The sequence below is a fragment of the Leptodactylus fuscus genome, chromosome 1 (genome assembly GCF_031893055.1).
Source record: "Leptodactylus fuscus isolate aLepFus1 chromosome 1, aLepFus1.hap2, whole genome shotgun sequence".
Classification (NCBI taxonomy): Eukaryota; Metazoa; Chordata; class Amphibia; order Anura; family Leptodactylidae; genus Leptodactylus; species Leptodactylus fuscus.
The window spans coordinates 94,450,773-94,464,153 of NC_134265.1; the positions used below are offsets into that span (position 1 = coordinate 94,450,773).

General features: G+C 38.7%; 1 protein-coding gene across 19 annotated transcripts in view; it reads right to left on the reverse strand.

Annotated features, from left to right (window-relative positions):
- The window catches only part of PITPNM2 (phosphatidylinositol transfer protein membrane associated 2), a 189,163-nt gene that overhangs the window by 13,471 nt on the left and 162,311 nt on the right, over positions 1 to 13,381 (reverse strand). For 11 of the 19 annotated variants that reach the window (XM_075274038.1, XM_075274081.1, XM_075274070.1 and 8 more), the window contains 4 exons: positions 8,351 to 8,500; positions 5,860 to 6,024; positions 3,822 to 4,025; positions 1,641 to 1,789 (listed from right to left, as the gene is read on the reverse strand). In XM_075274038.1, coding sequence (XP_075130139.1) covers positions 1,641 to 1,789; positions 3,822 to 4,025; positions 5,860 to 6,024; positions 8,351 to 8,500 — 668 coding nt within the window. The remainder of the gene's footprint in view (positions 1 to 1,640; positions 1,790 to 3,821; positions 4,026 to 5,859; positions 6,025 to 8,350; positions 8,501 to 13,381) is intronic. The other 8 variants (XM_075274134.1, XM_075274117.1, XM_075274142.1 and 5 more) reach the window with 5 other exon arrangements.

The window sequence follows — 13,381 nt, forward strand, 5'->3', positions numbered from 1 at the left end:
GCAGAGTGAGTAGAGTGACTATTTAGGGCGTTAAAGGGGCTCTATCATTGGGAAAAGTCATTTTTAACTAAGCACATCCTTGCATAGCCTTTAGAAAGGTTATTCCACACCTACCTTTGTATGTAAATCGCCTTTGAATAAGTCCGTTTTTATTCATATGCTAATGAGCTTCCAGCCAGCACAGGAAGTTCCCAGCAGCCTTCTCTCTGCTATTCTGTCCTATGTGTGTGTGCGAGCAGGGAGATGAGTCATAAACAGCTGCAACCTGTGCTGCACAGAGGGTGCACGATGAGATTTCTGGGGTGCACCCATAGGCTAATTAGCATATGGATAAAAACGGGTTCATTCAAAAACTATTGAGGCGATTTACATACAAAAGTTAGGTGTGGAATAACCTTTCTAAACGCTATGCAAGTATGTGCTTAGTTAAAAATGACTTTTCCCAATGATAGAGCAAGAGAATGGGGGCCCATAAGTGCCCTATATGAATAGATAAGGTGTTGGCCCTCATGCTCGTTCATGGTGCCATTCACTTCTCCCCAGTCATTTTCCAAGTCCCACAGACACAAAGAGTGGTTTCCAAGCAAGGTCACCGCCACCCCCATTGTCCTGATTACTAGAGATTCCAACTGTTGGACTCAAACTGATCACAGGATTTGGGATAAATGTCATTAGTGGGAAATCCTTTTTAATGACTATTTTGAGACAGTTTTTTGTCTATTGTTTATTTCCAAATTAACAAAAATATATAATTGGAAAAAAATATCTAGGTGAAATGTTCACAATGTGACAGTTGCTTTCAGAAAATATAGGATTATTTGGATAACATTTTTAAAAGGGATCCTATCATAGAAACTCTTTTTTCTAAGTAACACATCGGAATAGCCTTAAGAAAGGATATTCTTCTCCTACCTTTCGTTGTCTTCTCCACGCCGCTGTTCCTTAGGAATCCCGGTTCTTGTCGGTATGCAAATGAGTTCTCTCGCAGCACTGGGGGCGGGCCCCAGTGCTCAAACAGCACTGGGGGCATCCCCAATGCTGCGAGAGAACTCTCTCCAGTGCCGCCTCCATCTTCGTCAGCAGCGTAGCCTTCCTCCTCTTCTTCCGGTGGTGGCTTGTAGCTTCCAGGCCTCAGGCAGAGAGGACTGCGCATGCCCACAGGCCACGAGAAAATGGCCGCTTGCACAGTATTGTAAGCGGCCATTTTCTCGTGGCTTGTGGGCATGCGTAAACTGCTCTGCCTGAGGCCTGGAAGTTACAAGCCACCGCCGGAAGAAGAGGACGCTGCTGATGAAGATGGAGGTGGCGCTGGAGAGAGTTCTCTCGCAGCATTGGGGACGCCCCCAGTGCTGTTTGAGCGCTGAGGACCGCCCCCAGTGCTGTGAGAGAACTAATTTGTATACAAGAACCGGGATTCCTATGGAACGGCGGCACAGAGAAGACAACGAAAGGTAGGAGAAGACTAGCCTTTCTTAAGGCTATTCCGACGTGCTACTCAGAAAAAAAAAATGGGTTTCTATGATAGGATCCCTTTAAGAGAGTGAAAATTTAAGTTATATTTTTTTCTCTTAAAAGGGTAAAGATGCAGTTAGATGGTGACAACAAAACAGAAATAAATAAAAAACAAACATATCACTCACTTGTCTCAATAGGAATGAAACAACATCTGTGGATTCCCAATAACTGGCATGGAAGAGGTGAGGAAGAGCAACTGTAGGGAAAGCAGTGAGGGCATCCGGACAATAGAGGGCATAGTCAATCCTTTTTGTGCCCCACCATTTTGCTGCAACTAACAGAGAGAACACATTACCCCTCAAATCTTACAGGAAAGAAAACAATGTGAACTGCGCACAATCATGACAGTCATTTTAAGGAAATATACCGTACTTCTAAAATGGCTGCCACTATTGTATAAGTAACTTGACACACATATATAGAATACAATTTAGTCCAGCCTTGTAAAGAAAAAAAAAAAAAAAAAAAAAAGCAAACCCCGCATCAAACCGTGCTTCACATGCATTTGCAGTTTCCCAATCTAAATACGTCTCAGCACATTCCAAGAGCAGATTTTTCATACATGCAAGATAAGGTCCTTAGTTATGTTAGTGTATACCATTACTTGTTGCTCCATGCAGACTTCTGACACTGATGCTAAACAGTCTAGTTTCATTAAAACATTAGGTAAGAAAGCATTCCAAGTAGTTACTACAGATATTATTAATCCCCCCGATGAAGTCCATGCCCACAACTATTACAAACAAACACGGTTTGCTATGAACCCATTCAATTTGATTAGCACTGGATGGGACACTACTATTAATAGAAAATATCACCATAATATCTATGGTTATATTATTCACGTAATGTACGCAAGGGTAATGTGCGGCTCATCAATGCTCAATTTCGCATACAATTTATTTTTTGTTAAACTGTAGCTTGAGCCATCTGCTTCAGTTTTTCCTAGCAGAAAGAATGTACCGTAAATCTAGAACAAACACGGACATTCTGGTTCAAGAGATATGACTCGTGACCAAAGGAATGTTCCCCATCTCGAAGAAAATCTTCAGCTGGTATGTTTCCTATAAACTCCTGCATATGTTCGTGAACGATATTCGTTTATAGCCAAACCTGCATTCTGGATGAAAAATGAACAGTCCACCAACACCAATTCATCGAATGACATTTTGGTGAATGCTTCCTATTGACAAGACTGGTAGAGAAAGATTGCTATATTCTGAAATATGTACCAAAATTAGGAGAATACAGGAGTTTGTAGAACCAGCAGAGGACTGAATGGAGATAGATTGTATATTCATATTACTGAGCTGCCGGTATACATTGAGCTTCTTTAAAGGCTTTTTCCCTCTCTATATCACCTGTTTAGAGATGTGAATCACTTTGCAAGGAAATCCATTCATGGAATACCTCTTTTTGTTCATTGAGATAAAATATCATCTATAGCTGTGCCCCATTTCTAAAAGCGGAATATTACTTTCTCTAATATCCCTGTAGTGAGGTAGAGGTTGGGCATTATTCATGGGGAAGAACTGGTCACAGGTACTTTTTAGCCAGCAGTGTGGTAATAAAGATTAGGGAAATCTCAAATTATTTAATTTATATAAGGGAGTTGTCCAGAATTATAACAACACGGCTGTCTTCTTACACAAGCACAGCACCTCAGCCACACAAGTGCTGGAGGAAACATGCCATTTTTCTAATTCTGAAAAATCCCTTTAGGCTAAGGCCACATCTAGGCTTAGCTGTTTCCCATACAGCTAAGCCTGGCTTTCAACCTAGTTAAAACAGGCAGCAGTCATTGACGAGAACCCACTGCAAACCCCACTTTGTGCTCTGAGTTTTCTTTTCCTGTGTGGATGGAATTTGTTGAAATCCCATCTACTACTCTTGTACTGTACTTCAGAGCAGGTTAACTGTTGGCGATTCCACTGTAGCTCACCGGCTGTGAACTTGCAGCTTGAGCCCTTAGCCTTACGTAGAAAACACCAGTTTTAATTTGCTATGTGAGGATGAAAAAGAACCAAATGACAGACACATGTTTACAACCTATGATATGCTTACACAAAGGCAACATATGATAAAAAGAAATACATAAGACATACAAGAAAATGGCATGAAATTATAAGCAGCAGGTTAATCTTGTGAGATTTCAGGTGTGAAGACTTATCAGCTCTCACTGCTCAGTACCAGTAGCCCTGGCAATACAGAAGGAGTCAGAATAAATGTGCCTAGAAGGGGGTTACATCTGAGAAATCTGGCCATTGGATGGGTTAATAGTACGACAGCCTCTCTATCTGGAATACCTTTGGAGATGTCCGAGCCTTGGATGCCTGGGCTGGTGCTGTGCTTCCAATCCCCCACCTCTAGCATTCTTCCTATGTGACTCTGCTCAGTATGGTACTGATTAAGTTTTGTGGGGGAACTTGTTTTTGTGTTAGGTTTGTAAGGGAGGGCAAGCTGTGACAGAAGACTTAGCTTTTTGGAATGGTTAAGATGATTTTTTGTTTCTAAAGGAACAAAGCAAACACACCAATTAACACCACAAACCATGCAAAATCACGTCACAATTATTATGTCTTCCAGCAAAAAAGTATATCTCAAAATCAGCGAATGTGATCAGCCGTGCACGGTCTTTTATACTGTATGTATTGCATGTCATTATGAGTTGCTGGAAGACATCTGAACCAAACTACAGACTGTAAAATATTGTCATTTCACAGATTAAGAGGTGCCAATAGTGCATGTGTTCCTTATAAGTCCACAAGTGTTCTTAAAATCTGGAAGAGATTCCAAGCTGTTCTTTCTGGTGAGACCAGCAGTGCCTAGTTATGTGGGAGATTCGGCAGAAACAGGGTCCCATGGCCTTTTAAAGAGAGAACTGAAACAGCAAAATAAACTTCCATACTTGGAATCATACTTGGATGTTATCTACTGAACAATGACCCTTTTAATCCCAAAGCACATGAGCAGCACTACCGGAAACAGGAATGATTTGTGATAAGCGGCTTTTCTCTTATTATGATGATTCCAGATTTATTAAGCATTAAATATGACCACAATGAGTAAAACATTTTAGGGCAATGAATTTTGGCTTCTCGCTTGACATTAATGGTCTTTGTAATATTCATTACATAGAAATGTTACAGATTGATTCTATTTTCAATTCTTTACAGTTTCAGGGTAAATACAATCAGTTTGATAGCCATCCAGGATTCCTTTTTCTAGCCTCAACCCATTGGGCACAGACATATTTGGCAATGCTGGTCTGAGAAAGTATTTTACTGTAGCGCTATAAGTTATGTGTTAAGGAGAATCATCGCCATAAATCTTGCTGCTACTTTCAGATAAGTGTATAAATCATGCATGAAAAGTTGTATTTTGTGGGAATTGGAGTATAAAATATTTAATTTCAGCTAGTAAAGCTTTCATGCATTATGATGGTCTTTGACAAGTGAAAACATGCAGGGAAGAGGGGTTAAACACGTAAGACACTTGAGTAAAGCTATCTGAATGTGGTCTGCATCATGTAATATGACCAGATGGGAGGATGAGTCATGCTGGAGGAGAGGACTTTATTATAGTTCTGAAGTAAGGTATCAAAGAAAATAAAGCAAATCTGCACACTAAAGCATCCATTCATAGCATGCATGAGCAAACACCCCTAAAGACATGACCTGTTATAAGAATCATTACAAGCAAGTCATTCAGACACAGCCATACAAACAAGGACTATGAGGGGAAAATCAATCTACATATAGATGCATGCTTACAATCGGATGGATTAGCATATTTTCTTGTCAAAAAAGCGGCAGGGAGAGAAAATGATGTTTACGAAGTGAATTGGGCTATCTGACATAGCCAAAGCAGCCCTCATAACTGTATAGCATGGGGAGTATGCTGGGGTTTAATATGAAGACTGTGCAAGTTAAAGCAGAAGCATGTGAGAGCCTTGTATGCCAAGCAGGGAATAGCATGGTTCGCCTGTAGTAATAAAACAAAACATCCAACATGTTCAGCTTATCCGCAGCTCCTCAAGCGTCAAGTCAATGGCTACCTGAAAATAGCAGCTGCAATGCTTTGACACAATTGAATAAATTAATATTACACATATTGTTAACAGTTCTCGTGTCACAGCACAGAATCTAGATCTGAGGTCTTAGAATGGTAGACTATCTACAAAAGTAATATATCTGTAATTGAAATGACATCCTTCTGGACAGGGCTGGTGTCGTAGTCCTATCACAAGTACTGAAACAATGAGTATGGTTAGGTTTCATAATCTACAGGGCTACAAGTGCTGTGGAATCTTGGATCACACTTGTTAGGCAACAAGGCACTTACTGTTGGCTATGTTTGAAGCCGTGTAACTGTCAGCCATTCCAGAAACCTGACTTGCAATGCTGATTTCACTGGCTCTTCTGTACCCCCTGAAGTGGGGAGCTGTTATGGGGGAGGAAGGGGAGGCATTTTCCACGAAGACTGCACCATGAAACTGAACAACATCCGCTATGAAACCGAAAAAACAAAAACAGGAGAACAGGGAGAAAAACAAACAAAACAAAACAAAAAGTAAAATTAAAAATTCAGACCCAAACAGGACAAGAAAACAATAAGGCATTAGGAGGGATGAAGATGCAACACCTCAGATGTTAACGTTGTAAAGCATTCAGAAACACAAAGAAAAGATGTATTAGTAGTCAAACCCATACAAAGACAAGCAAATGAAATATCAACCTGGAGTTTATTTCATTCCAGAACTTTGGGGAGGGAAAATGCAAATGCATAAAAAAAAGACATTTGCTCCAAGGTGGGGCTAAAACAAAACAAAAAAAATAAAATAATTGTTTGATGCAATGCAAAACCCTGTAGCGAATGACATATATTTATATACATATATATGTACATGAGATAATTATATGAACACAAACACACACAGACTTGTCTATGTACACATATATACATATATAAACATATGCATTTAGAAGGAATAATGGGAACATTAAAAGAAAAAAAGGGAAATTTGGACTGCAGACTGAGAAACAGGGAAATATATATCGGTTTCATATGGTTCACTATGAACACAAACTTAAATGTGTTGGTAAAGTACTAACATATTGACTAATGTCGACATGTATATTGTTGGGCCAGAGAATGTTCCTACCTAAACAAATCACAAAAGGAGAAAAAAAAAAGTGCTTTGTTGTAGATGTTCATAGCTGTTTATACTTTGCCGGCAATGGTTATAGTGAAGCTGTAAGCTTGAAGTTACTTCAGGGTTAACTAAAATAGAAACACTGCAACTCTTGCTTATGGGCCATGTCTGGAACTTCAACTCAGCCCATTTTTCTTGGAAGGTTCTGGGTTGCAAAACAATTACCTTGTTTTATATTCCTGGGCAATTCCTTTGAATAACCTGAAATACTAAGGGTCAGTGCACACAGAGTTTTTTGGCGCTGATTTTGACGCTGTATCCACCTCAAAATCAGCCTCCAAAAAAGCCTCCCAATAGAACTCCGTTAGGAGCATTTTTGGAGGCTGATTTTGAGAACAGATTCAGCGTCAAAATGAGCTCCAAAAAACTCTGTGTGCACTGACCCCTAAGGGTGGTCATACATGGGAAGAGGTTTTCAGGACAACATGGTCCTTAGAACTTAGGGCAACCCATGGTTAGAGCAGTACAAAGCACAGATACTAATAGTCCAATGATAATTGTGTTGTGCAGAACACTTCTATACAATATTCTTACCAATTAGCAGATGAATATTCCTAATAACCCAATGAATTGCATTCATTTATTTCCAACTATAATGCCACCCTTACCATAGTGACAGTAACCTATAAAACTTTACTTTGTTACAGAAATGTAGGTATAAAACATGCACTAAAGATTGGTACAGAATAAACAGTACCAAAAACTAGTTCAATTTCTGTTAATGAAAAAATAAACACTATAGGATAACTGCATGGATAAATACTTGGTATGAAGTCTGACATTTACAATTTGTGGGTTAGACATACTGTAGCTAACATCTGTTATCTAAAAGCTTCTTACAGACTCCACAATACCTCAAAGTAGGGTTAATACAATATGATATGCCATATAAAGACACAGACAAGATGAAAATACATAGAAAAGCATGCAATTATATGTCCACAAACTAGAAATAATAAAAATGATGTCACACATGCCGCCTTCAAGGCAATTTTTTCATCCTAAGCATAAAGTGGATCCAGCAGGAAGGAAAAATAAAAACAAAAATTGATATCGATACTCCAGGGTTTACCTAAACACCGCCAGAAAACAGCATGTGCGATTCTAACTACTAGTTGTAGCATTTAATAAAGCAGAAAATGGACAGCCAGGAGGTATATAAAGCAGTGTAGAGTAGATGTAATGGCTGAAAGGATTACATTGTGTTAAATAACTTTTACTTATGTACAATAAAGCTTTAAACGTCCATAGAAAGTAAAAATTGCATACAGGGCACGGGTCAATGTAACATCTACACATGCCCTTCTTGACTTAATCTGAAAGCTTTTCTTACATGTTCAATCAACTTCATTATTATATGCTATAAATACATTTCACTTTTTTTTTTTTTTTTTTTTTACCAAATATTTAATTGCTCACATCACATTAATATAAATTGGCAATATATGACCCAGTTGTCTGATTTATGATTATTTTTATCCACAGAATTCCCTGTAGCGATAATATAGGCGCCCATTTATAGAATAGTGATAGGTTCTTGTAGAAAAGCTTTCAGCTTAGACAATACACGGTAGAGAATCATGGTGCAGAGGAAAAAAAATAGGAGGGGAGGATACACACACTCAGCGCAAGTGGCAGATCTACTGGAAGTGTCTTGGCAGCTTAGGACAGGAACAGGGATACTGGTTTCCATGACGCCATCTTGACGCTGGAGAGCAACCGCTGGGCTGCCTTCCATGAGAAGGATGGGATTGTTCTGTACAGCCTCGACTGGATGGAGATGAGGGAAACAATAAAAACAAAAAACAAGACAAAACGCTACAAACATGTAACCAGACAATGTAACAGAGAACATACATTCTGTCAACACACTTTTCCATTTTCACTGGTCTCATTACAACTGCTAATATTTGGGGCATGATGTATATAGCGCCCCCTTATTTACCTGTGCAGCCATCTTAAATTGAAACCAATCCATTTTATTTATTTATTTTTAACCATTTTGGTTTTGCCATTTACACTTTACTTCCAATTTGCTCTCACTATGTATAAAACAAATATCTTTTCATGTAAAAAAAACTGGAGAATCACTGAGAAAAAAAAAATTATTTCCATGATAATGATGTCTTCTGTAAATATTTAGAGCAGATGAACTCGCTAAATAAAAGTAAAAAAAGCTGGATGTGCCTATTGTCTGAACAGAGTCAGACTGTGATGCTAATGGCTTTCATAGAGAACTTGAGCAGTTCATAAATATATAAATTCTTTAAAGATGGCGCATATCATCGCCTCCAACTCTTTATATTCTTTACACTCCACTGGCACAGCAGTTGGAATTTTTATGCCAATTTTATTTCTGTGTCAATGCGTCTAAAATGCAAAATTGAACTTTGTACATAGCTCTTAATCAGAAATTTCCTATAACTTTATTAAGACAGCTTCTCTGCAAACTTATGCATCATCAGGGTAATATAACACACAAATCCCATATAGTCTGACCTTCTAACTTAGCTTGGACATGGTATTTAAAGAGGATCTGTCACCAAGTATAAAATACTAAAATGCAACACCATTATTTGTTTCTCACTACGCCCCTGATCGATATGCTATTTTTATTAATCTGTTCACACATTAAAATGATATGGCCGCTGGAAGGTTATATGAAAAATGGCTCTTATTCACCAAGAGAGCTTTTGTTGCCACCCAATTGGGGAATAAGACCTAGGTTACATATAATCTTCCAAGGGCCATATTTTTGGAACTGAAAAGCACCAAATTGATCAGGGGCACGGAGAGAAGCAGATGATGATATTTAGTTTATTGTACTTGGTGAAGCATCTTCTTTAAAGAGGACAGCTCTCCAGACATGGATAGGTAATTTTGGTGAATCATTGTTTTTTTGTTATATATCAATTCTGGAGCATGTTTCCTTTAAGTGGTTTTCTAGTCACTGTATGATAGTGGAACAAGGGAACTAAAGTCCTGTCCCTATTATTTGAATAGCAATAGGGCTGCTTCAGTTTCCTGCCTACTGGTAAAGTTTTCAGTAACTGAAGGCAGGAGGATTAGAGGATCTGTGAGGGGTCCGGGTGATGGACCCCCACTGATCAGATGATAACCTATCGCATTTTCTGAAACTGAACTGAGGGATGGGTCTTGGGCTGTTTCACAGTACAATTTACTCTAGCAGAGTTTCTGGTATTCTTGCAAGGCAAAAGTACTTTGCAGTGCTAGCTCTGCTGTCAGAAATACAGGAACCTTTCTGTTAGGATTCCATTTAATGGACAGATCCCACTAAAAAAAAATCAATGGGATCTGTCAGGAATCAAAAGAATCAGTCACAGCTGTCATGGCTGCATTATTAACACTGGACACAGCGCTAATCTGAACAGAGCTTCATACAATGATTGATAGCCCTGACTGTCTGAGCAACCAGAATTGTTTTTCTACATTGTAAAAGGTAAAAACAAAATGAGAAAAAAGTGAAATCAGCATGAGATATAATAATAATAATAATAATAATAAATAATAATAATAATAATGTAAGGAACCCAGATTACTACAATTTTACTCAAAGCTTCAAAAAAAAAAAAAAAAAAAAAAAGGGTCAGATTCCACCAGGAGATAGGTGAAGCCCCATGTGCAAACACCAAATTATCCTAAAGTGTCAGCAATACTAATAGTGTAAAAGCAGACAAAATAATTTCCGGGATATCATTTTTACTACATTATGAATTAATAAACGTTTGGCGCGTCTTTACCCCTGACTTCCTGTTCTGTGACATAAATGTTGAATATATGTGAAATTACAAGCTTAAAATAAAAAAAACAAGTTAGGGATGATTCTCTACTATTTACTTTCTTCAGATCTTGTTGTTGGGTGTTTTTTTTTAACTCTGTTCTTTTAGGGCAGAGCTGTGATTTATGAATACAGCTTAACTACAGTACCCACAGGGAGTCTAAGACGCACCTCCGGTCTCATTATTGGTTCAGTCTGTTGGTCCTTTCTTCCCCCAAATCTGCCTCTCTAGATTGATTATTGTGCACAAACACCAGTGCAAGGAGAAATGACTTCCAGCAAAGCAAAGGTATAGAGATCATAAAGTAACATAAGCAACTAAACCACCAGTGAGAAGCAAAAAGTCATCAGACAATTGCTAACCTCAGACTGGATATATAGGCCATAAGGAGGAGTCCTGATATTAATACTAAAACTACATTAAAGGGGTTGGCTACGGAAAAAATTAAATTTTTAAAGAAGCCCCTCAGTCTTCTCTGCAATTTATTAAAATCCCCCACATATCTTAACCGGTTAATTCCTATCTCTCATGCCTACAGAACACCAGCGCTGCAAATTCATTTTGTTTGCATCCTTGGCTTATGATCCTGTTTCCATATCCTGCTTGGCTATAGCTCAGAAGCCAACCACAGTGCAGGACTGCTCCCAGCACAGACCCCCACCGCTCTTCTCTAATCATCCTCCCACCCACTGCATACTGCTCCATCCGACTCCTGACCACTACATACTGAGCCACCCCTCTATGTATAGCGTCCCTCCCCACACACACACTGCTCAGCACTATATCCAGATCTCTCACAGCCTAAGGGCCTGTTCACATGGAGTAAACACGCATGTATTTTGGCAAAATACACGTGTAAAAATACACGTGTAAGAATAAGACTCCCATTGACTTCAATGACATTTTACACATGTATTTTGACACGTGTAAAAAAATGTCATTGAAGTCAATGGAAGTCTTATTTTTACACGTGTATTTTGCCAAAATACACACTCGTTTACTCCGTGTGAACGGGCCCTAAGAGCTATAAGTCCACCCACTACACCAAGAGGAGTCATCTTAAGGCTGAGGCCCCACATTGCTGAAAAGCAGTTTTTCTATTGCAACTTTTGTTGCATTTTTTATTTTTTTTGAGCCAAAGCCAGGAGTGAATTTAGCAGAAGATACAGTAGAAGTAAAAGAATTTCCTATATATTTCCCATTCCTTTTGTAGTCATTCTTAGCTTTGGCTCAAAAAAACGCTGGAAAATCAGCAACAAAAAAACTGTGTTTCCACAATGTGGGGCCTTAGCCTAAAACTCCCAAGCCATGAAAGCAACTTGGCCATCTGTAAGAGTAGCTCAGCAAGTTATTGAAGTGGGGATGAAGAAGTCCCCAAGGAGGAGGTGCAGAGTGTAGTGGAATATCCATCTAACCTCTTCTATGGCCATGTCACTGGTTGACACCATGTCATCGAAGTGATAAAATATATATTGATAATGCAGAAGCTCTCTGAATTTGTTACAGGAAGATGGTTACTGGTCTGGTGCCTCACATGTTTAGAGATGATGCATATCACTAATGCAAAATGCCTCACATTGTCAAAACCAACGATTTTAAGAGGCTTAAGGGCAGCATTCCTTAAAGGAGTTGTCTAGGCTGTGGGGGGGGGGAGGCTTTTTTTTTTTTTAAGAAATCCATTAACAGTGCAATGATGACATGATGTACATTTGAATATGACCAATGCAGCCGACCACTAGTCTCAGCAATGATGTTGGCATATTTGGTAAAAGATCACAGAGGACAGAAATTGGCTATGTTGGGCATATGTACATGTATAGAATGCTCTCACTGCGTAATAAAGCAAAATGCTGGCGTGGATCACCAGAGTGGAGAGTGCATTGGGGTAGAGGGGAATTAAGAGGAGAGCATAATGTTTTAGTTTTACTGCTTTAAAATCCTGGACAACCGCTTTGTAATTATTATTTGACACATAACCACCATTTATATAGAATATTTTCAGCTGAAGGCCAGTTGCAAACATGTTAATTATATGTATTTTTGTACCATTATTAACTGATCATTAAAGAGAGTCTACCATCACCACAATCTCTTCAGAACTGCTGTTGTAGGGTTGATTTGTAACATAGTGAACTACACAGTATTACTGTAGAGAATTTAATTTTTTTGGTCTGTATGTAAATAAGCTGTTTGGTGAATTTGATCGTGGCCTGTGGCTGGACCTGTGGTGGTCGCTCATTGCAACCTGTCAATCTTTAGGTTATGGGAAGGGGACATAGATGGTGACCACAAGAAAAAAAATGATATTCTGTAAAACGAGGTCATGTCCCAGGTGCAGTGACCAGCTCATTTGCATACAGATTATTCGTGACATCATTATTTAGCACAAGAAATCATGTTCACTATACCACTAACCACCCCCTACAACAGCATATAAGTGACTTACAGGTGATTGCCAATACATCAATACACACTAGATCACACCTACAAACATTCCTATTACATCTGTATAAATTAAAAGGAAAAAAAAGAGCAGAAAAAAAACCCCACAATTAAAAAAGCTGTAGCATGCCCAATAAGTTGTACAGGCAATATAGATCACAATTCTCCTATAAGTGCCAATCTATACAAGGGACTTCTAATCACTACCCAAATACTAAATATTAAGTGCATAATATGGTAAACATACATAGATGTTGTTGGCCAGGTACACACTTGGGTCACGATAGGGGAAAGCTTGATGACTAAACACTGACCAATGTCTGTCAGTCTAATTAGTGTAAATCTTTCACCCTCTATTTATTGAGATTTTTTTTGTACAAAAAACAAAACAAAAAAAAACACCTGAGAC